Here is a 25,857-nt window from a genome sequence, read left to right as displayed (position 1 = left end):
TGTAGGTCTGTTGGTCCAGCCTAAACTCCATTAACCTGTTTGTTTGTACAGCCAATATTTACAGCTGATATCGACTGACTTTTCTAGCAAGATATTGGCAGAAGAGGTCCTATCTGCTGATACGATAATTCACGTTTTAGCCAATGTTTTCTAGCACTGATTTCATGTAGATAATATTGGCAGTCTTGGATAAGTCAGAGATAAGTAGTAAATTAACTGATGCATAGTTGACTGTTTGATTGGTGTTAAATGTAGAATTTACATCATTTTTAGGTAGAAATATCCAATTCCAAAAAAAGTTGCTGAAAAAATCCACAATTTTTTACACTTTTTGGGGCTAAGTCTTTGGGTCAACTTCAGTTCTTGGCAAAACTACCAAATACTCAAATATTTTTGGGATCAATCAGTGCCTGTTTGAATACATGATGTCACTGTTTAATAGAAAGCACACACAAAAAGTGACTAAGTCATTTGCGGTGAAGAACGAATGAGTTAGCAACCCAGAGGGATCCCAGGGACAAGCTTCTTCTGTTTCCCCCCACATGGAGTGCATGTGTGGTGAAAACAGCTCCTAACTCTGTAAGTCCAATAAACAACCCCCCCTTTAACGCTGCCTCCTAAGCTGTAAGAGCTTTAGAGTGGCATATTATATAAATGTATTGTGTTATTGTCCCGGGCAATGCAAGGACAGAGTATGCATTTATCATATCCCTTCTCTTGTCTGTATGGATATTTTTAGGCCGTGAGACAGCACCTTCACCAGACCAGAAAAGTGCTACAGTATACAGTGTCTGCACTTTATCTGGCCTCATCACTGACTGTCTCCAATAGGTGCATTCACAAAAATAGATTGTATAACCCTGTTCATGAGCCCTCGAGGCGAAATCCTCTGCATGTTTGGACACTTCTGAATCACATTTATGCTTTAATGACTTCGGTAATGTGAGGGGCGTTGCTCAGAGATTTGTGCTCCACATCCTGTGACCGCTCCGCTCACCTTTGTGTGTTTTTGAATCTTTTTCTTTGGCGTAAAAAACAGGCGTGCCACAGACTATTGTATATGTTTGTCTGCTTTAATTCCGTCTGAGAGCTGTATGAACAAGACAAGCGAGAGCATAAAAAAGTGAAAAAGGTGCAGCTCTGAGCCTCTGGTCCCGCTCTGTGACTCACTTGCGGGGAATGCAGCTGCAGCTCTGTGACCGTGATAAGATGCCATTGGGGAAAAATCAAACCCTCCATTCTGGGGCGGCAGCACTCGATCATACTGTAAATAATACGTCCGCCTGCAATGGCAGTTCTCCCACTGGGGAGTGATGGGTAGATTAGGTGCGAGAGCAGCCAGGGTTAATTGTGCACCGAGTGGCATGAGCATTTTGTGTCTTTCATATGATACAATAGCAGTGATTAAGCCATGGAGTTCCTCTTTGTATGTGAAACTAAGTCTGTTTTCTTTACATGCTATTTACCTCAATACACCTCTCGATACGCTCCATTACCTTTTCTCATGGATGCTTTTAGCCATTTATGTAACTATTTATAAATGGATAGCAACATAAATCAAATAAACAGCCACCTTTGAAAACAGTGTTTCCTTTTAAACCTTCATTTTTGATGCATTCATTCATAAAGGTCTTTAAATTCCCCCAAAAAATAATATTCCAACTGTATATGTAAATTAAATCTAATTAATTCAACGCACATTACTCCATTTAATTACTGCTGGAGTAAGGTTTCCTGTTTATACAGATGTTTTTAATTGGATTTATCTAAAGACAACCTGGAGTCAAATGACTTATATACAGAAGAGATTTAGTGCCAGGAATAAGGAAGGCAAATATGAGGAGTTACATTCTGAGAAAAAAAGGGGTGAAAAAGAATTCAGACTTTCAAAACTGTTGCATTTTTGAGAGATAAAATTGAAAAAGAAAGATTTATCCTCTCTCTGAGAGTAGTTTTAGTTTCATCTGGCTGCTTCAAAATGGTGTAAGAGCGTACAAAATGTTCCCATGTTGAGTCAGAAAGCATTGCCTGTTGGCTTAAATTTACTTTTTTCTTTATTTCAATAAATTCAGACATTTCAGAGTGTTAATTGCAATAAAACTGAATGTCATCGGCAGCCCCAATATCCACGCTTATCTGATGCAAGGTTGCAGGGGAGGGAAGGTTGGGAACTAGACTTGATCCCCGCCAACTTCGCTGGCATACAAAAACAGATGGTGAGTTTCCAGCTAGTGGTCTGGTTTCATTTCACCTTGGTGCAGTTTGGTTTCATAAACGTTGATCTTGCTCGCCTTTTAACAGCCAGTTACTGCAAATTGTAATTGCACTAAGCCGACTAGTCTAAAGTCGAGTAAACACATCCTGTAAACCAAGTTCACACTGTAACCATGCAAAGTTGGAGTACAGAATGTGGCTAAAGTTAGCAGTGCTAGCACAGCTTACATTAGTCTCTTAATGTCCACATTATGTGCTAAATATCATCACTTAGTGGACGCTGTTAGCTAAAATGACTTATATCTAAGTGATAGACTGGTGTTCAATGGTGTTAGGGACTTTGCCAAAGGGTCCACACTGAATACTGATTGTGCTTACATAGGGATTTGAACCCCCTCCCTTAGCAAAGTCAGCGTTGTAAACCACTGAGCTATTGAAATAATGCTAAACATCACTGTTCCTACAATATGCTATCAATGCTATCAGTTTACTGTTATTTACATTGAATTAGAGAGCACAGAGGCAGCATGACAATAGTCATTAAGAACAGCTAGGCTGTGTTACAGTTTCGACAGAATGTTTGACAAGGATTATGGGCCTGAAATGACAGAAAACATTAATAATCAGTTCTACCTACCTACTTCTGGTGCTGCCCACCAAGGGATCTGAATCTATATAGTCAGCTAATCATTTGCCTCCCTAACTCTTACTATATAGCCTAGGCAATAAGCCTATTGCTCCTCCCTTACATGTACTGGAGCAGAAGAGTGCCAAAAAGTAGGACAGTATGGATTGGTTATCTTGGTATCTTTCCTAACCTCTGACATTGGGAATGCAAATAGATGTGTACAGAACTGAACCAGATCACTTTGTGGAAATCCACTTGACAAGGAGTCTTGCTCATACTTGCACCTTTGGGCACCTGTGTGCAATAAAAGCCCAATTAAACATGCAGCTTAAAGCTGCTATATTTACACCCCTGTGATGCTCCGCATTCTAGATGGTAACAGAGGTGTTACAGAGGCGAAAATGGGAGAAGCATGTCTGACTGTGATACCGTGCAATTGATGAATGTCTAAAGGTGCAAAGACAATTGAGCTTTATTATGGTGCAGAGATGCAACTGCACCACGGAGTCACCAGATTACCCAAAGAGCATGCTTTTGTGGACTGGGAGGAAGCCAAAGTAGCAGATAGAATCCACTGAGAAAATGCTAACTCTTTGCAGAAAGGCCAAGTAAGACAGGGATTTAAAGCAGGAAGCAGCCCAGCCTAATACAAACAATACAATATAAATGTGCAATAGGAGTTATGGAGAAACTGCAATATAAACATATTTATCAGTCTCATTTCCAGTCATATCTTTCCTATTCAACTGTGCAGCCACATTCATCTGAAAGATCCAGACGAACATTTGAGAGGATAGGAGCAAAACAAGACCTGAATTTCACTTGTTAAGTAATTAAAATGAGATGTACTACTTAACAGTGATTTAATAAGATACATGATTGACTTTGAAAGTTTAATGACATTTTCCACCTTATTCTGAAATGCAAAAAAGTCTCTCTCCTTTTTACATCTTACAAGACATCGGCCTTATCACCTTTCATTTTTAACTGATTTATACGTTGTCAACTCTTATAAGTGTCTTTTTGATGAGTCCTGCTGTTAATCACTGACAGTGAACAGAATGGAACCTGTAATATCTCCTGACACGTGCAGAATATTGTTTATCCGTCTACCAACCAAAGATAAACTCTGCTCTTTTGTGTCTCGTCGGCTTCTGCAGTCGGTCAAACTCATATCAGAGACACTTCTGAGGAAACTCCACCAATTCAACTTTCTCTTCCTCCCTGCTGTTATCCACAGAAAAACATCCTTTGGTACTTTTTGTATATTTTTTCTCAAGGTCGCATGATTTCTGGTCCAGCCAGGAAATCAAGAGCAAGACCAAAGGACAATAATTATAAAGAATCAGGTCCTTTCTCTTAGGTTTTTATGTTGCATCTAGTATGTTTGGCACTTGAGGGTTTTTCTTTCTTTGTTGTCATACACATATGTTCATATAGGAGTGGTATTTAGTGTAGATGATTGAGAACACAATGTAACTGGAGTATTGTCCTCTATGAGCAATTTTTAAGTTTTTGGAGATGTTAGGAAGTACTTATGATATTAATATAGTTTATGTTGATTTTAAAAAAGATGTTGCCCCCAAAATAATCTCTTTAAAATGTTTGATTCAAATTGAGAATTACCTTTTTAAAAATTTTATTTAATGTGGGTTTGTTTGTACTATTTTATTATTATTTGTAACCAATATAAGTCTTAATCGTCAAATATTGGGCAAGTTATAATGGTACCAAATATCTGAAATAAATGACTGGGTGTAAGAGTCAAACCTCGAATCAGGCTTTAAAGTAAGCTACGAAGGTGGGTGAAGCATGACACTACACCACAGCCTGATTTGGACGCATTCAAGGGGGTTGCATTGTTACAATGTGGTGATGCATGCACAAGAAGTAACCATGCTCAGGCTCGATTGGGCCTGGAGCAATGTGAGTGTAAGCCAGCTGGGTACTGGGGAGGGCAGCAGTCATGCTTTGGCACGGTACGAGGCAACTGAGCCTGAAGAAAGTGTGCCATAGGATTACAGAAAATTGAATAACCTCAATATGTGAAAACATTGCCAATATTTGATTTTCCATGGAACCATCTTAGAGTTTATAATAGTGAAAACCATTTGTTATGTATTTACAGAGAGAAATAAGGATATTTATCATGTATCTCCATTCAGTATAAAAAATATCAAGATAAGATTCTTGGTCCATGTCACCCAGCACTAGTCCTCGCCTGTATTTCAAACTCAGACAGCCAGAGGAGCTGGTTTCTGCTCGTTTTCAAAGCGGCTGAGCTTGCCACCCCACCCCATACTCCCCCCCCAGTCACCCACCACTTCCCCCCTCACCCTCTCCTTCCAAAGCCCAGCCAGTGGGAGGTTCGGGTTACTGCGGCCACGCTCATTTTTCCATTATGAGTTCATCTGCCTGCAGAAAAAGGAAGCCGCTGGTGCAACCTGAAACCCTGGAGCACTCCACCAGGGACTCTAGTCTTTCCAGTGCCCTCCATTTTCTCAATGAAATTCCTCTGCCTTGCTCTCTCTCACAGAGCGCAGGGGAGAGAGGGAGGGAGAGCGGTGAGGGAGGAGGGGTGAAGCTGCAGCAGAAAAAAGTGTTTTTTTTTTCTTTTAAAAGTGTCAGAGGGTTGAAAGGAGGAGTTTTGAAGGCAGGGAGGGAGTGGAGTAGGAGTGTAGATACAGTGAAGAAGTTTGTTTGCCTTTTGGACATTTTGTTCTTGAGTTTGCTTTGCACACTGGCGAGGGATTTGCCTTTAAAATGACTTTGGTAGTCCAACGCTAGACTTCCCTAATGAATTATCTCTCACAGACACAAGTCAAGTTTACAAGACAAAACCGTGCTTTATAAAGTTGATTTTCTACTCTATCTAAACCAATAAGAATGCCCATTCTCCTCTGTTTTAGGATTAATTTCTTTTAATGTTGTTGTACAGTGACTTCAATCCATCATACTTTTAAAAAACAGCCCATAAGGTTTACTTTTAGCCAACAACTTTCTTCATCAGTTAGCAAAAACTGCCAAACTTCTACTAGTTCAAGTCCAGAATCAAATTTCAAATATGTTTCATGTACTGTAAAATCCAGAATCTAAGCTGCATAGGAATATAAGACAGAAGCCTAATTCAAAGTGCTGTTTGAAGCTATGAAATGAATGCCCTGTAACTTTTTGCCCTCATAATGAGGCAGTTACAGAGTCGTTACTAAAACAGGATCAGCAGAGCCAGCAAGGTAGTTCAGCGCTGTGTAAGTGTAGCTACCATTTTGCTGTGCACTCTTGCTGTCCTGCAATACTGAAATGCACCATGAATTAACAGAAGATAACACGCTGCCCTGGTGTCAGTATGAATGTCTTGTCCCAAGGTATCAAGATGTTGCAGCCCTATTGCAGAAATGCACAGTGAAAACACCTAGAGTCCCTCATTGGAGTTTCAGAGCAAAAAAAAGAGGCTTTAAACTGTCTTCCAGTGTGACATTTTGCCATTTTTTTGCCATGTGGAGTTTGTAATCCTGTCAGCCAACACTACTGGAATTTAGCGCTAAGCCTATGGTGATAGTTGTGAAGTACAGATACACAGCCTGCGAGTTGCACCGCACATCTCTGCAAAGCAAATAGATGTTCAAGTTCCATGTCTGACATCAGGCAAATCCATCTTGCAAAGCTCCAGTCTGAAACAACTGTGCCAGGTCGGAAAACGGACCTGCCCAATCAGCGTCATTTGAGGGGAACAAAGTGGTAGCTATGGGCTGGGTTTAATTGTACTGGGAGAGGATAGCAATGGTTTCCACCAATTTAGCACTTAGCTTGGATGTAGCTGTAGTAAAGCAGAACCACATCTTTTTATTAAAACAAGAGCAAAGAGCCACACTGATAGCTTCTCTTGGCAGAGAAGATGTTTTTGCACTTCTCCCAACCGGCCTCGGCATGAGATTTATCCACCAATAAGCTCCCGTCAGTGCCTGTCTGTCGGGCTCAGGTTACTACTGAAGCTGCACATGCTCCCTGATTGGTCCGTCATGATTGTGACGGAGAGAACATTCGTCCAATCACCATTTGAGAATTATTTGAAAAGTCCTGCCTTTCCCAAACACTTTGTAGGGGAAGATTCCCAAATGAATATGAAATATATCTATGCAATACAGTCTATCTGGTATGTCTGGTATGTCAGGTTACAGTTGGTCAGTGGCTGTCTTCAATTAAGGAGACTTAAAAAAAAACCAAACAAACAAACAAACCAAAAAACCCCAATAGTTCATTTCCTTGTCAGCATACTTATTTGTATAAACTGTGTTGGTTTTGTTTATCTTTTGGTGCTAATCTTTTCTATGGTGACATCATCATGAATTACTCACCAGGCTCGTAGGTGTAGTCTGTCGGCTCCTGCTTCACCATCATGTGGGCTGGTGGGAACCTGTGTGGGAGCGGGTGTGAGTGTGGATGTGGATGGGGGTGAGGATGTTGGTGTGGATGGGGGTGAGGTCCGTGCCCGTGCCCATGACCGTGCCCATGTCCCGCTCCGCTCCCGTGCCCCGGTCCGGCCATGTGAGCCGCCCGCTCATACAGCGGGTCCATATACTCCTGCTTAAAGCTCTGCTGCAGGTACGGCATGCAGGGGTCCGAGTGCTGCCGGTGATAACCTCCACCGCCGCCGCCGCCTCCACTTCCACCTCCACCTCCACCCCCTGGTCCTCCACCTCCACCTGCCCCACTGCTTCCATGTCCGGCTGGGGCGGATGGCATGCGCTGAAAGGTCTGCCCTGGTGGAGGGAACTGGGGGCACATGGGGTCTCCTGAGGCGCCCTGATACCTGGAACTGTGATATTCGACAATGCAACTTGTTATTACAAGATATTATGCAGCCTTTTAGTTTACTCATTTTATACAACAGTGTTAACCAAGTACTCTGATTGGACAAGGGGCATTGCTGATATCAAGGCTAGCACCATTGGGACTTTTTATAAAATGTACCATCCTGCCTGAAGTGGACGTTTTGAAAGATTGAACACAGCAGACAACGTTTACAAAAATGTCAGCTTTAAAAAAATGTAAACTTGTAATTTAGCTTACAAATGACAACCACAGTTAAATCATTATCACTACTGTTGTTGGCAGTGTTTTCCACTCATGCTTAAGAGCCTTAATGCCTTTGCTAATAATAGAGTTTCTTTGTTCAAGAAGAGTCAATCCCAGCTGTCAATCACCTGGCGTTGATGGGGTAACTGTTGCTGGGCAATGGCTGGGAGGTGGCGGCGGGGTTCATGTAGCCAGCATCGGGCCGTCCGGCCGAGGCAGGTTTTGGGGAGTAATGCTGCTGCATGGGAGACATGGGGGTCCCTGGGCAGGAGCTCTTGGCCCCTCCAGCAGCCCTTTTCTGCTCATAGGCACTGAAACACATCAATACATAAACACATGTAACACATGCAAACACGCATGAACAACGGGGTCAGCTTTACTAGCTATTTTCAGTCAATACAACAAACAAACTAATGGTCAGAGGTGGAGTGGTCAATAGCATGTGGTCAGTGTTTTGACTTATGTGTGTCATACGCCTCATTGGACAAAGATAACTGCTGTTAGAGTGGACAGTGAAGTTTGTTTCCTCTGCTCACTCCATGGTAAAAAGGATGTCAGTAAAATAAGAGATATGAGAAGCAATAAATCAGTTTACATATCTGCGGAATAATAAAATCTGAAACATGCCCCAAATAAGAGCTAAAAAAAAACTTAAAGGAAGTCTGGTGGAGAGGAGAAATAAGGAGAGGAAATGATGAGTCTCTTTTTTGCTCTTATCAAGGAAACAAAAGTGAAAGAAAAGACCAGAACTCATGGACAGTTTGTAAACAAAATAGTTTACACTGAAGACACTGATGTACATGGTAGACATTGCATTGATTATTGCATTGAGAGTTTAGGCTTTATGTGTTTGAAGATTCTTTTTCTGAGCTTGTACTGCCTCTTTAACACAATAAACAGAGGATGAACTGTGTTTTGTTTGTTCTGCTGAGCTTTAGAAGATGACTGTTCTTTGGAGAGTAGAAAAATCACAACCTAATAGTTCAAACCAACCTTTGGTTTTTGGGGAGAATCATTTTTGAGCCTCATTTGGCATTCTTGGCTGCTTCGGTCCTATTTTTTGGAGCTAGAAATGTTCATATTTGTTAGAACCCCCAGTCATGATAATGCTCATAAACCATGAGACACTTGTCATGGAGGTGGCATTGCTGCCTTCTTTAATTCCAGTCTCTTAATCCACCTTAACCAGCTGAATTACAACTTGTTTGAAAGCCTTATGCTCTCTCAGTCAGTTTAATATGTTATACTTTACCACCCTCTTTGCCTTTACACTGAGTTTTTATCTGAATTCTCCCAATTCTTTTCAAACTTAGTCCCTTGATGTCTCTAAAGCAGTGGTTCTCAACTGGTCCGGCCTCAGGACCCACAAATCTGTCTTATGACAGATCGTGACCCAAGTTTCCAAACAGTTAGCAACAATGCATGCTTATTTACATTAATTTGTTGCAGTTTGGGGCATGACTGGCCCAAAACACCTGATATAAAAAAAAGAAAAAGGACAAACCGACAAATTTTATACCCGCTTTTCCCATCATTATTATTAATTTTCTAGACAACTTGTGAAATAACTTCATTATCATGGGTAAAGTAGACATTTATTGCAAGAAAAGGAGATGAATTAGTTGAAATACTGATCCAACATTGAAATTTACCAAATTTAACAATAAAATAGGGTAAAATAAAAGGTATCAGTGCATGTCCAATAGGGACTTCAGGACTTTTGACACCATTTTTTTTAGACACCTAGTCGCGACCCACTGAAAACTGCTCCGCGACCCACTTTTGGGTCCCTACCCACCATTTGAGAACCAGTGTTAATTTTGGCAGCTATTTTTACTTTAAGTCGCAGTTTTAGTCTCTAAATGAAATGTATTTTAGTTTTAGTCACATTTTACTGATTTCTATCCTCACATTTTAGTCTTTACATTTTGTCCAAGCATTTATTTTCTTGCCTAATCTTGGTACCAAATCATGGTAGTGTGTTCTCTGCCCTCTGCCTTACCTGGGGTCCCTACTCTCTACAGCTGAGAGGCAGAATAGCTAAGATGCATTCTTTTTTGACACATTAACCCACAGTAGAGAAATATCACAGATTTGAATATCTGACAGAAAACTACATTACATTTTAGTCATCTTGACGAAAATTAAACTCACTTTTTGTAAGTTTTAATCATCACAGATGTATTTTTGTTAGTCTTAGTCTAGTTTTTGTCATGGAAAAAAGGGCTGTTGACGAACATTTTTAGTCATAGTTCTAGCTGACAAATTAACACTGTTGAGAACCGTGTTCTTTTGGACTTCATTTTTTGTGTCACTGGCTCTGTAAAGCATGTAAAGTTTAAGGGACTGTGAGGGACCCTTTATGTGTTTAAGCACTTTTTAGGAGAACCTGGTGTACCTGGCATAAAGGCACTGCTCTCCGCTGGGGTAGCTGAAGCTCTGCTTGTGGCTACAGGACTGGCTGGGGTCGGATCCCGGGCTCTGCGGCTCCTTCTTGATGGTGACTGGAGGGCTGTGAAACGCCACGGCTGTAAACGGACAGGACACAGAGATGAGCGCTGGCACTCAGACAGCAGCTTTTGTGTTTTTTTTTTTTTTCTTTCTCTTGTTCGGCCCTGCCCCGATACTACTGTCATTAGGCTGAAAGGAGAAGGCAAATACTTCTGTCTGCACAGGAATCTCTTTTACGTGCCAGCCAAAATGCTTAAGTGACTGTCAGCGGCAAAAAACAGGGCAGCAGACAGACACGTATAAACACACTGAGGAGAACAGGAACGGTAAAAAAACACCACACACGCTCACACACGACTGCATTCCAGCAGCCCGGAGTGTCCTCGCCCACTTTTCTTCACTCTTCCAGACACAACAGCAGCCAAAACTTCCTCTGTCAAAGCCGAGCTTGGAGGTAAACAACTCTATGGGCCAGAGAGATGTCTGCACACTGATGAAAGAGACTGTCACACCTCTGTAGGAACAGCATATACACCAAATCTCTGTTTGGCATTCTTTCCTATTGGTATCCAGATGTTGGCCACAAGTTTTGCTTTTGGCTTTTTAGGAAAGTATCATGAAAACAAGGATTTCCATAGTCAAAGGGGAGATTTTTTTAAAATCACTTCATTTATTTTACCCCTAAAAGACTCCAGCTCACCAAACTGTCGATCAAGTTGCCCCGCTGGAGGGGACCTTTGCCTCGACGGCCACAGAAACCACCCAAAGTGGAGCTTCAAACTGTGCCGAGGGCTTGTGTTTATTATGTGAGGGGAGGTTTTCACCCGGAGAACTGTACAGGATGTTTTTCTGGTCCCGACAGGGTAAACAGCAGCAGCTGTGCACTTCCAGCTGGGGAGGCCTGTATTTATGTGAGTGCACGAGTGTTAGAGTGCACGCTTGTATTAGAAATCTCGGCGTGTGCGTATGCTGAAAAGTGCATATGTGTGTGGATGTGTAGTGGGTGTGGAGCTGACGGAGCGGGCCACACTCAAAGCTCAGCCCAGGTAATTACACACTGTCGTCCATTCACAAAAAGGAGAAGAAAAAATGTCTGGCTGGCTGAACGAGTCGACCGTTCTGCTGAGGCGAGAGGTAGAAAGTGACAAAAGAGAGAAAAGATTACAGCCGACCTTGAAGATGAGTTCTTAAAAGATTAAAATAGAAACTTTTCTTGAACTCTAGAGAGTTTTACTGGACTGTGTGCAAAATTAATGTCAATAAATATTCAATTAATACTCCCCCTTTTCTTTCTTATCTTAAAGATAACTAGGAAGTGGCTGAATGCTAACTTTATCTAAGATCTGATGGTATATCGCTGTTATCATGTTGTTGTTTTTAAACAGAAATATGGTAGAGATTCTCTCAGGATTTTCAGGATCCATTGTCTTTGTAATCGCTTTGCAGTTTGGTAAACAACAAAATAAAAAGTTATCAGAATTTATATGTTTATATGACATGCAGCCTGAAATATAGCAGTACAACATCATATGAGTTTCCCACCCTGAGCATGATAACATAGGACAGGGGTGTCAAACGCAATCAAACTCGAATTATGAATTTGGGTCCAACCTGAGGACTGAACAGGGTCCACATTTAACCATAAACTATCAACCTCATTTTCAGCAGCAATGAATTATGGGGGGAGAAAAACCTTTGCACTGATGATAAATGATTTTAAGACTGAAAAAGTCAAAATGAGAAGTTTAAAGGCTCAAAATCTGAGATCAAAATTTTAAGTTAGTAGCTCAAAAGGTCCAAACATGGTATTTAAAGAAAAAAAATGTTTTCAAAAGGCAAATATATGAGATAAAATCCAAAATCAATGGTTTAAAATGTCAAGGCATGAGAAAAAACTTTACATTTTGTGTTTTAAAGGTCAAAATGTTACTTAAAGTTTGGGGTGCAGGTGGCCTGGTGGTTAAAGGCGCGCCCCATGTACGCGGATGGCCCGGGTTCAAATCCGGCCTGAGACCCTTCACCGCATGTCTCTCCCCAGCTCTCGTCCCTGTTTACGACTCTATCAACTGTCCTCTTCTATCAAATAAAGGTACAAAAATGCCCAAAGATAAATCTTTAAAAACAAAAAGTATATATATTACTTAAAATTTAAAATTAAGGATCTAAAAGGTCAAATTATGAGACAAAAGTCAAAGTAAGGAGCTTTAAAAGGTCAAAATGCTACAAAAAAATTTAAAATATAGGATCAAAAAGGTCAAAAAATAAGAAAAAAAGGTCAAAATTGTGAATTGAAAAAGCTAACATGAAATAAAAAGTCAAAACCATAACTTTGTGTCACTACTGTGAGACGCAAAATGAAGAATATGAAATGAAATCAGAAATGTATTTTCCCACATTCCTGACTTTTTATCTGATTATTCTAACTTTTTTTTTTCTTTTTCAATTTTTTATGACTTAATAAGGATATTTTAAACCAACAAGGTTAGTTTTACATTTTTAAACTGGAGGAAATCTGCAGGCCTCAAACCAGTGGACCAATAATTAAAATATGATATGATCTGGTGGGCCAGGTATAACTGTACTCCGGGCCGGATTTGGCCCCTGGGCTTTGAGTTTGACACCCCTGACATAGAAACATGGCCATGTGGTCTACTGATGAGTGCATAGCAAATCCATGAGCAAAAAATTGGGACAGTTTGAAAATCATTTAAATGCCGAAAATGTGCTGACTTGTTAAATTCCCGAGTATTGTTTCAGATCAGATCGTGTTGTATAAGATCATATCTTATTACTGTGTCATACTTTATTGGAAAAATTGCAAATCATACCTTGGTGTCATATTGTATTAGATCGTGGTATGACACGGTATCATGTCCTATTTCAAATAGGTAAAAGGCCAGTTGATCTAAGCTCCTCCCACTGCAATTTTAAGTCTGGGGGATGTCCATCATGCCCTTGGGTAGGGTGCTTAGTCATGTTTGGAGATTTTTTCTTGTACAGAGATCCCTGCCACGAAGTTTGAGACCCACCTGTGACTTTAGGTGCTCCTATAAAACACAGTGGATATTCTTCATCAGTATGTATTGCCTTTCTATGAGGCTGACACACTGCTTTGTTCTTGGCAAATTTTCAAGAGCAACAAGTGTAATATTTCTGTCATATTGTAAAATATTTAAAGAAGTAGTGAACACTTTAACCTTTGTTTTCCAGCTGAACACTGAGGTATCTGACTGAATTAAGATAAAACACATCAATGCTGGGGTTTTTTCTGACATTTGCACTAAACCGATAAAAATCTGCATTTTACGACTTTTGATCAGCTCAAACGGACATCTGCTTAGGAAAATCTTTTCTTAGAAGGCGGTGCTTCTAAAAAACAAACTCTATACAAAAGGTAGAACGTTACCACCTCTAACTGACTTCACCATTCAGAGACCACTCCCATCCTCTCCTGCCTGCGCTGCCTTGGCTCCATGAACTCCGGCTTTAGTAACGCCAGCGCTGGAGCAAACGGACCAAACAGGTAGTGCTGAGGACCAACACAGTCTGCCACAGCTCCACAGCCTGCTGGAGGGGACTCTGGAGGGGAAAAATCCTCCACCTCAAAAGATCTCTCTGAGGCAGCAGTGCTGCGGGACTCTGTGTCACTCTCTGGCAAGGGGGCCACTGTCACTTCCGCTTCATCTGGAAAACCTTGTCCTTTTCCCCTCCCTCCTCTCAGTACCAAACTGCTCACTTTCTGTGCATTTTTTGAAATCTTGAAGTGGGCGGAGTTAGCTCTGAGCTGGGGGTTCACTTACACTTTAACATTTAGAAGTAGGGATGTGTGAGGTTAATTGGTAAAATGGTTAAATTTAGGATTCAGGAAAAAAAAAACACAGATGTCTGTCGATATATCCTCTTTCTGTCCCTCCACAACAGACTGTCCTAGCATGCACAACAGGTGCAGCAAAAAAATCAGATCTAGTGTGTGGCTCCTTTCCTCCGTCATTCCCAACTGACTCCCCATGTTTCACTCTATCCATGGTCCTGTCTCTTTAAAAGAGGCATGGAAGGCCAATAAAAAGCCCAGAAACATCAGCCTAAATCTCATCAATTTTATTGTATTGTTGCTATAAAAGCAGCATTTCTATTTATTTCACTGAAATTAGTCTGCAGTTTTGTGAGATCACGATTCTGCCCCTAAATCTTCATGAAACTGTGCCGCTCATCATCATAACCGCCCTATTTTTGGCTCAGACTCACTCTCCCATGGCAGGCAGGCAGGTGAGGAAGTGTTGGCTTTAGAGGAGATCAACAGGATTAGAGAGCATTTACCCAGATTTCCCAGACAGACACGATGGGATTCCAGCCTCCTCTGAGTCTGCGACAGCCCGTCTGCGAGCGAGCGAGCGCGCAGAGGGTGGCACATGACCGCCCCTCCAATAATACTACTGTGTTTGTCTTCTCCCCTTTTCTCTCTGCCATGGTCATGAACTGCAAACAATCCTCAGAGAGCGAACACTCAGAGTTCAGCCAAGTAGAGACACTAATGCGATTGGCAGGAATATTGCCCTTGATGTGGCTCCGCTTTATGAGGATGTTCTGTTTCAAACAGTCCGGCCTGGGATCGGCGTCAGGCGGCACATGTCTGTGTGTGTGGTGGTGTGTGTGTCTGCTTGAACCATTTGTGTGCGACCTTTTAGAATAATTTCAGATCATTTGGTAAATGAGCATCAGCCAGTGTTTTGTGTTTGTGTATTTGCCTGGGATTGTAAATCTGATATGCTCCATGCCTTTCCAATTAGAGAGAGATTTTGCTTTTGTGATAAACAATTTGTCAAACAAGGAAGCGGCAGTGTATAAGGCTATTGATCAATGAGCCAAAGAGAAAATTGCACAACTCAACATACTTTGATAGTTAGATTCTGAATTTGATTTTGATGAACAAATAAATTTTGGCTGTGCTGTCTGCTCTGTAAGGCTGTTTTCAGTCTTTTTTCCACTTTAGAACAATGTAAGACAAAGTAATCCCATCCCAAACAAGCATTTCAGAAATAAAACATTGACCAATGTTAACAGGAAGCAGGGCTGTCTGCTCTATGGTTTGTTGCTTAGCTGCAGAAAAAATTACAAACACAGAACAGTGACAGCGAAAACTTTTAGCAGAGATATCTGTTTGGACCACAGACTGTATGGTTTGGGTCAAAGTCAAAGTGTTTGCTGCTGAACGTGCAATCCACGAGATTTTAGATTAGAACTAAGCAGTGATCTTTCATAAAAGTCACCGTTAATAGAGTTTGTGAAATCCAGGATGGTGCAGATGTCAGGAGAAATTGAGGGTGTTTATGCCATGCATGCTTGATCCTATTTGATGGGCATTTGAATACCAAGTAACTGCACTAAAGCATCCATAACATTTATCACCAATACATCTGATATCGGAACTTAACTGCCGTCACTTATACAAACAACAGCCCATTCATCATTTCTGAGGCCCTTTTATCGTGGCTAAGCTTCCCTGCACGAATGAATGGGGGCAGATCACAGGCTAAGAAGCTAGTGCCTCTTTAACAGCTTTTCCCCCTTGTGTTTTTATAAGCATACTCATAAAGGACATGCTGACTTTTTTTGGCAAAAAATAATCACATGGGGAAATGGTTAAACCCAAATGGAAACTCAACTGGTGTTCAAATGGAGTTGTGATGTTTAATTTGCAGATGAGCCAGTTCTAATAGGTCGTTTCAACCAAGCAGTCTGGCTTAGTTCAGTGCGGAACGGCACTCATTCTTTGTGCGTTTCCATAGAGCAAAAGTTGGAAAGAGTCTGAAAAAACTGATCCGTACCACTTTTCGGCACCCTTCTGTAGGGGTACCAATCTTACCTATCCGTCCCAAGAAGGAAGCTACACATACAACAACAGGGGGGTTGCACTGACGTCACGTCAGCGTGCGACACAGCTGTTCGCCTCCAGGCGGCAAAACACGGAAGTCTCTGTGAGGAGCAGCGAAAACGGGAGACACATGGACTAATGTCTGCATTAATCTGGGATATTTGGACTCGACAGAAATCCAAACTGTTTCCTAGTCTGTGGATATTGATATCTGGCCGCAAATCAAGTTTCCTGACATTTACCTCGACCTGATTGTAAGAACACAAATCAGAGCCTGGAGGCCTACATCAGCCTGGTCTATCCACGATGGATGTGAAACTAAATTAATGCAGAAGTTTTGTGAATACGAAGCTTTGGATCAGTTAATTCTCTGTACTGTAACTACTTATTCATCTACTTCTCACTTTAGGTAACTTGTGAAAACATCGCTCTGTGGTTGTTGAACGTGCTCTTAAAACTTCGGCCTGCAGCCTATTTTGAAACAAGATCAGCGCACCCAGGATTTCTGACGCAATACAGTTTGATTTTAACACCGGCTGGACTTTTACTTTTTAAATATGGCGAATTCTCACAATACAGCTCTAAACTTTCATATTTTGTCATATAAACTGCTCTAGACCAAATATATTCACATATTAATGTAGCGTTATAACTCTAAATGTCTCTGTACACGTATTCCATCAGCTAAGGATCTGTACTGACAGCGGTTAACATCATCAATATTTAGTTATTTTTTTAAACTTTCAGCTGAAATAAAGCTGTTTAATTCTTATTCCCTTCTGATTTCTGTCACTCATCCTTTCTACAACTAAGCAGCTGGACCAGCAGACTGACTGTGACTTCACATGCATGCTTTTACAGCCCGCACACCAAGTGAGGGCAGTGAGGGTGTCTGTGGAAATGCAAACTATTTTGGGGGTTTAGCGTACCAAACCATAACAAACCGTACTGAATCAAACCAAACCCCTTGATGGAAACAAAGCTTAAGAGCTGGCTCCACTGGAGAGCCATGGGAGCGTGCTCCCATTCGAGAGTTGTTTATTTACTGTTTCTGTTGTTTTAAAGATGGCAAAATGGTGCCAAATGAAGAGCCATTTGGCAGCTGAATTTTCAGTTTCTATTTCTGAGCCAAGACACACAACCCAAATTTCTCAAAAAGACACACATTTCCCATTACTCCCAGCAAGGCAGGAAGGACCTAAATTAAGCCATGCTTTTAGTTTCCAAGCAGAACACAGCAGATAATTTCAGCTGATGGGGAAATCTTCAATGCATGTATCCAGACTGCTAGTCCAGTCAGGATGAAGGCATCCCACACCACCTTTGTGTTTAATATCACTAACACATTGACATCACATTGCATCTTTGTATCAGAATAATAAAAGAGAATGCCATGTCACAATACCCATGTCTGATACCCATATGTACATGGATGGATATTTTTGGGTGAAATTAGTATAAAAAATGCCTAAATGTCAGTTTGATGACAGACAAATTCTATCCAAGATCACCAGAAAGCTTTGGTTCTCAAGATTCTGACCATTCCAGCATAAAACCATCACGACAGTCACAACTAATGCATTTGTTGGGCTTTAAACAAACAAACTATTTTAAAAGCAACACCGCTCTTCTATACTTTCCTGATCATAATCTCCCATCAAAAACAGTCCTGCTGCATCAAAAAGAGCTCCCACAATCTAAAGGATTTCATCCATAACAATCCATGGACTGTTTTAGTATGATATCAAATTTGCTGCTTTTGTTCTAAACAGTCTGCTGTACCTGCTCTATTAAAGTCTTTTCTCAAGGCAATAATTAGCAATGTTATATTGAAAAAAATGTCTGGAAACCTTGGTCCTTTTTTCTGGAAACACCTGGACTTTCTCTCATAAAAACAGGAGTAAAATCCTCATTTTCAGTTCAAATGTTATCAGCTTTAAATCTGAACTGACTAATGCTTCATGCTTAGTCGAGTTGAGGTTTCTTAAAAAAGTTTTTGTTGTATCATTCAATACAGCAGCAGCTAAAGCATGTCTGACACTTTGAGAAGAAACTTCTGATCGTTATCGTCCTAAAGATGTCTTGTTTGTGCGTGTACTCTAAATTGTTTGATCACATTATTCAGTTTAATTTGGGTACCCTGGATATGCATTTTCACTCATTTCACCTGGATTTCTAAGGGGTTAATGACCATCCCAACATAGAGAACACATTGGAGTCTGGTAATGGATTTTTGGGATGGGATGGTGGAATGCAATTTTAAAGATATCTATGTTCCATGTTCATTGCTTTGGGTTAGCTTGTTAAATAGCAGTATATATGATTATCAGTTAACATTGAGACTGCAACTGGGGGCTCTAGGGAATGACAGGAGTTATCTAAGGCTGGCCTTACACCATAGGACTTTGCTAAAAGACTCTAAAAAGACGGACATCTGAGACCCTCTCACATCTAAAGTCGATTTGTCGGCAAGCCGTTGAGTTTTTAGTCTCAGACTGAGATTTTGCAAAGACTGTGGGTCACTAACTAGAATACGATTCCTTTTGAGCTTATTTCCCATCATGCATCTGGTGGACAACTGAGGAACTATCCCGAAAACACGAGTCGCCTCACCACGGAAACAAAAACATCAGGCTTTTACTTTGTAAAATCCCAGTGGTGGTTTACCGTACCTGTCATGTCAGCCTAAAATGAACTCACATTTTATGGCAAAGTCAACATTGAAATACGTGATCTAACCACAAATGTCTTACTACTTCACTGGGTAGACAAAGCTTTCTTGTAAATGTTGAGATACCCTGAATAAGTAAAACTTTACAGGAACAGGATGTACATGAGATATTTGCCAAATTTATGAGGATTCATCCTCTGGGAACTGGGAGTACTTGTGCCAAATTCCATGCCAATCAATGCTAACGATGTCTGGACTAAAGTGATATTTTTAACTCTGGGCTCAGCTGCTTGTTTGGCAAAAACTCATTTTTGAAATTGATCAAACAGTCCCAAGAATTGTCCTTAAAACAAACTCTGCTCTCCTTAAAGTATTCCAAACTCTCTGGTACATTGCAGTAAATCCTCCTGTCCAAATCATGTCCAATCTGCTGCTTAAGTTTATTCTGTGGTGGCAGTCTTGTAAACGGATGCAGTAAGAGTTATGCTCCTCAGGTTCCCTTCTCTTCCTGCTTTTATTCGAGGCAGTGCGACCTCCTATGACTGCTTTGTTGAATGTTACATCACCCTGTCAAAGAGATCCTTCATTGTTTCTTTTCTACGCTGAAGGGGACGATCGGTTCGTGAACTTCAGCGCAGAGCGTGAAGAACCTGAAAGGTGTTTAGAAGTGAGAAGACAGATACAGTACACAGTAGATGCTGGCGTTGGGAGCAGACAGTTTGAGGTAAAGCAGAAGTGCGTTGAATGTATGCACTTTCTCCGTCAGCGCTGGGTGAACCGCGGCACATTCCCAGCACCTCCTACACTGATAAGGTCAAAGGGTTCTTCCTCACCCAAACCTTGTCATGTCTCCTCCTTCCTTATTTTGTTGTATTCTTCACCAGCGCCCTTTCACACCCTATTCTGAGCCCCGGCGTATAGAGATGACCCCCAGCTAAAGACTGGGTGGAGATGGACGTATACAAATGTAAATGTTGGCTCTAAGAGGGGGAGGGTGTGGGGTGAAAGGTGATGGTCATGGTTGAGTGCTTTAGGAAGTAGAGGGATCATTACATGGGGGGGGTCCCATTCAACAGACACCCACCTCAAACAAATCGTAAGAGAAGAGGATGGCAACCCCCAGCACACTCACACAGTACTTTACACAATGGGCCCCTCAGCTGAGCCATACGCAGGGAGTGTGAACACGTCAGGAAACGCCACAGAATTCCTCTGGGATTCCTAAAAAACACAACAGGCCTGAGAGATACTAGAAACAACGCTGCTATTGGTCTGCATCTTTTAAAACGTGGTTGCGACCAGGACTGTCGAGCAATTAGTTTTGAAAACACAGAACACAGAATTGCATAAGTGCTTTTGATCATATGCTTAAAAATAGATCATGGTTTCAGATTATGTCTGAAACTATGACTGAAGTTGGGCGTACACGGTGGGATTTTCAGTCGAGTCACACAATAATGTTGAGTCACACTACTCACTTAGAAGTCGTGCCAACTTTCAGGGTGATCATGGATTGTTTGTGGTGCAGGGTACAGTGCATGATAGCTGACATAATCAAGGAAATAAACAAGAAGGAAATAAGTCTACCCGCGGGCCTCCAACTGATATGGATGATCTGTTTGTGGCTATTTGAATCATGAAAACGAGTCAATAGATATGACTTCAACCTCCACGTCTGAGACTTTTTCCAGGGAAACTTTACTGATATTTGTCAAAGTCTATCCCAACTTCTTGCACAATGGTTGTGTATCTCAAACAATTCAGTAGCACATGGAGGGCAAACATTCACTCTGATTGTTGTAGAGCTGGCTGGAAATTGCAGTGTATGCCTGGCTTTAGAGGTAGGACGCACTGTCAAAGTGCTTAGTCTGAGAAAATAATTGATTTTTATTTCATCTGATATTTTATTCTACACTTGAACCAAACCTCCAGTGTTTCCTCATTATAAACCTTTAAGATGGCGTTGCCTCAGAACGTACTTGGTCTGTAAGCTCCTGTTCTTATAGTGTCTTTTATTTATGATGTATTTTGCTAACATTGTGTAAGGACTGTAGGATTGTGAGGTGGGAGTGGGCTAGAAGGTTGGGGTGGGGTAGGGTCATATATTCAAGGAAAAATAATTGGGAAACTCTGATCCAGTAGATCTAGGGCCTCTGTGTCTAAAACAAACATAGTGAAGCATTTTTTTGTTCTCAGCATCCTGAGCATCCAGCAACAGCTGTTTATGTTGCCGTACCTACAGCACTCTATTTTAAATGGTAAATAGACTTGAGGTTGTAAAAGGCTTTTCTAGTTATCTAACTACTTAAAGCACTTTGACACTGGAGGTCACACCCACCCATTCATACACATTCACTCCACATTCATACACTGAGGCCAAATATCTTTCAAATCCATCGATATAACACAGATACGACGATGCTGCAATGGGAGCAAATTGGGGTTAAGTGTCTTGCCCAAGAACACATCAACAAGTGACTGCAGGAGCTCGTGATTGCGAAACAACCGACACTACCTACTGAGCCACAGCTGCCAATTTAACTTTTGAAAACAGTTCAACGTTTGCAACAGCGCTGCACTCATCAATGCCAAATCTCCCTCACTAACCAATCACAATCAAGAGGGGCAGGATATATGCTGCGTTCCATTTACCTTGGAGGTTGGAGCTGGGGTTGACATCACACCTGAGTTGAATGGGTTCAATTTGCTACGACTTCATAACTACTGAAGCTACTCCCACTTTCTGAGTTGGAATTCTGAGTTCAGGGTGTATTTGGATGATGCGTGGAAAGGGAAAAAAAACTTGCAGATAGCATTAATTCCATGCCTTGCATTGTAAATATACAAAGGACATATTAAAAGCACAAACTACATCCTACTCCTTTAAGGACACTTTTTGATTTTAGTTCAATATTGCTGTTGAAATTGTTACAAAGAATTTCCAACAAGCACAAAACTCCTTATATTTTTCTGAGTAAGGCTGCATGTGTGGATGCAGATGGACAGAATTTGAATGCAAACTTTACCTGGATCAGAAATTTACAGGACAAAGGGGTCCATGCACAACTAATGCCTTTGATTGCTACATTATGGTACTGATATCAGCATGTCACCACTCCAGTTATATGCATTGTTTTATCACCCTATAATCAGATCAATAACGGGGTTTGAAATATGTCTCAAGAGGAACATTTTAGTTCTAAAACATCTCCAGAAAAGACCTATCCATCTTATCCCAATTTTTATCACCACTTTTAAACAAGTTGTTTTAAGCAGTTGGCCAGATCTCCTTCTAAACTCCCCCGTCCTCTTTTTTATTTATGCTCAATATTTCCGACCATTAAAGGCCCTGGCGAAGGGAAATCCAGCCTGAAGACAGCCGTGGATCTGGAGATTCTTACTTTGGATGTTTATGTGTTACTTGGCCAAGTCTTAAGCCTCTGAAAGTCTGCAGCACATGACATGACAGCCGTACTCATGATAACTCATCGGACATCAGCCTCCGTGTCAAACAGGGTGACTGAACCGTGCTACAGCGAGGAACATGTGATCGTAACATAAATACAAGCTTAATCTTAGGTGTATCTCTCTGGAGACCTGGTTCTTGTCTCACATATGTACAGTGTGTGCAGTTGGAGCTGCTCTCATAGGTTACACCTGCTGGTTCTTCAGCCTTATGTGGTGATGGATCAATACAAACAAGGATGCCAATTATGCCACAAGGTTAAAAAGGAAAGTATTGATTCACATGAGCTGCAATGACATTAGTAGCTCGGTTGAATGCATGTCTCCATTGTGGTAAAAGGGAGGCGTAATGGGGAATCTCAACAGTGTAATTTGAAAGTATCCGGCTGTCAACACAGGCATAAGTTAGATGGAACGTATACTTTCATGGTTATTTAAAGTTTAAAAAGACACAGTGGTATGTTTGGCTATCTCAGACCAAGTTAAGATGCTATTTCTAAGTCTGTGCTTTGGTTTTATAATAGACAATAACTATTTAGAGTTAAATAAAGAAGATGACAGCACAGGAACTCGTTTACTGAGCAACAGTGACGGCATGAACTTTTCCGAGTTCACAAAGATAAAATCTGAAAGTCTTTAGAAATTCATGATTAATAGTAAAATAAAACAGTCAACAAGGCTGAGAGACAAATTTTATGACCACTAAAATCAGAGTAGCAATGACTGTATGTGACTACAAACCTAAATTGCCAAAAAGTTGGGACGTTGTGTAAAACATGACAACAGTGACTTGAATACTGTCTCAATTTAATGCAGCGCAAAGACAAGACATTTGATGTTCAAACTGGTAAAGTATTCTTTTCAGGGGGAGTATGCATACATGTTGAATTTGATGCCTGCAAAACATCCCAAAAAAGTTGGTACAGGAGCATGTTTACCACTTTATTCCACCACCAAACACAAATTGTTGAAGCATTAAAAGTGGAATTCTCTCCTCTTCTTGCTTGATGTACACCTAGATGCTATTCAGTACACAATGTCCCACACATATTGAATAGGAGACAGGCCAGTCTAGAACACTGGTTCCCAACCTGAGATCCAGGATCCCCCAGGGGGGGTGGCAAAAATTTTAGGGGGGATTTGCAAATATTGATTAAAACCATGATTACTAAGTAGTTAAGTAGTTTATACTAAGGTCTTTTGATAAGAAATGATGCATAGGCCTTTTAGGGGGTTTATCAGTGGGACAATTCAAATCTATGTTGACTTTTGATGGCAGTGTATCACTTTTTCTTCTCTCTTGGGTCCTTGGGGGTGGGGTGGGGGGGCTTTGCTTTGTTAGGTACATATACGGGGGCTCCAAGGAAAAATGGTTGAGGAAGCATGGTCTAGAACACTGATCTTTCACTGTGAAGCCATGGTGTTGTAACTGTGGCCTGGCATCCTCTAAAACAACAGTCCCCAACCACCAGGCCATAGACCAGTACTGGTCCATTGGTGCCAGGCTGCACAGAAAATAAAAAGATAATTTTACTTCCCTTTGACTGACTATCAAGATCTGAAAGATGTTTTATTGTGAAGAATGACTGTACTCTCTTCTCTTATGTCATTCATTTGTTCCTTTTGACACATATCAAGATGCTGGTCTCTGTCAAATGTGGCCACGGTGCCTCAGTAGACAGAGTCCAGAAGGTTGTGGGTTTTATCTCTGAGTAGTCAAAGGGCTAGAAAAGCGCTGTAGAAGCTCAAGCTCAACTCATCAGACCACAACACACCTTTCCTCTTCAGGTCAGTCCATGTCAGATGAGTTCAGGCCAAGAACAATTAGCAGTGTTTCTGGATTTTGATAATATGTGGCTTTTGTTTTGCATTGTATAGTCACATCTCACATTTGTGTGCTAACTGGCAATGGTGTTCTAAAGTGTTCCTGAGCCAATACAGTAACATCCATCACAACATAATGCTGTTTTTAATGCAGAGCAGCCTGATGAAAATTGAAGGTCACAGGCAGTCAGTGTTGATTTTTGGCCTTGCCCCCTACATGCTGAGATTTCAGACTGCACAAGCTGCAGTTTCACATTGAGTAACATTCATAAACTGTGAGACAAAGTGGAGAAACTCAAGCCATTGTTGATCATGACTGGCTGAGCCTTTCAGGAGTGCCCCTTTAAAACCCAATGATAATACTATCACCTGTTACCAATTAACATTCTTAGCTGTGGAATGTACTAGGTATTTCTAAGCAATTCACAACTTTTTCATGTTTCTTTCCCCTGTTCCAATTTTTTGGAATGTGTTGCAGGCATAAAATACAGCAGTCTGCACATTGCAGTTTGGACATTGAATATCTTGTCTTTGTGCTGCCTTATGATGAATATATGTTGAAAATGATTTGCAAATCACTGTCCTCTGACTTACACAACATCCCAACTTTTTTAGAATTTGGGTTGCACTTTATAGAGACTTAGCCTGGCTTTATGGAAAGTAATGATAGATTTTGACTGAAATTAGACAAACAATTGCCAGATTTGGGTCTTAACAGTGCATAAATGTGGACTGTTTCTCTCGTATCAGTGCTCAAAGAAAAGATTCAAAGCCAACAGTTAAAGATCACTCAGAGAAAAAGCTTTGTACTTGTTCAGACAAGAACTTTCCCATCCTTTCAGACAAACATTGCAATCTATTTTGGGTCTACAAAAGGGAAACGAAACTTTGATGTTTGCAAAATTTGACTGGGCTGCTGCCTTTCTCATGCTGAGTGTCATTCACATCTACTTCCTGTTAGCCAACTCCACATCATGCATCAAAAAGGAGAAAGAACAACACATTTGAGCAGGGCTCCAGTTCGGTTACAGCCAATCATCTGTCTTGCTGATACCAGCGTTCTTTCCATCAATCTCGTTAGGCTTGTTTGGCAGGTATCTGACAACCATTCTTTAAATATTCAAGGAGCCTGGGCCATTATCAGATGGGAGAGGACAACCTGTAAATCAGATAGAGCAGACACTAATGGATGCAACACTCCCGACGCTCCCCGAGCAGACAGAGACTGAAGCTGCTCTCGGGCCAGATGAGGATGAGCCTGTTAGTGCCGGCCAGGCTGATTTTTTTTCTCTCTGTGTCTTCCTGATTGTGCAGTGACCTGAGAAGTGCTCACACATGTCCAGCACATGTTTCCATGCATCAGTGGAATGACTGGATACACTGTGCAGTCGAAGCGGTCTGGATCATATTGTATTGCTTCCCTCTCTCACACTCTCTACCTCTTGTTCTGAATTTTTCCACTGAACTTCAACCTTCAAAGATAAAAAATGTCTTGTGCCAAATCATTTACAAGGTCTAGTTTTTAGAGTCAGAAATATTTGAGCTTTATGAGGCAAGTGAGATCCAATAGAACATTCAAACTTTGAAACTTTGGGTGTTTTATACACAATAAAAAGCCCCAAGAATAATAAATAAAATACATCCATCAAAATTTGC

At 41.1% G+C, this 25,857-nt stretch overlaps 1 protein-coding gene across 2 annotated transcripts in view; it reads right to left on the bottom strand.

Annotated features, from left to right (window-relative positions):
* etv4 (ETS variant transcription factor 4) overlaps positions 1-25,857 on the bottom strand; it is a 68,954-nt gene that overhangs the window by 8,366 nt on the left and 34,731 nt on the right. For both annotated transcript variants that reach the window (XM_041815114.1, XM_041815113.1), the window contains 3 exons: positions 10,317-10,446; positions 8,047-8,229; positions 7,198-7,658 (listed from right to left, as the gene is read on the bottom strand). In XM_041815114.1, coding sequence (XP_041671048.1) covers positions 7,198-7,658; positions 8,047-8,229; positions 10,317-10,446 — 774 coding nt within the window. The remainder of the gene's footprint in view (positions 1-7,197; positions 7,659-8,046; positions 8,230-10,316; positions 10,447-25,857) is intronic.

Source organism: Cheilinus undulatus, linkage group 20 (genome assembly GCF_018320785.1).
Source record: "Cheilinus undulatus linkage group 20, ASM1832078v1, whole genome shotgun sequence".
Lineage (NCBI taxonomy): Eukaryota > Metazoa > Chordata > Actinopteri > Labriformes > Labridae > Cheilinus > Cheilinus undulatus.
This window is presented reverse-complemented; position numbering and strand designations above follow the sequence as displayed.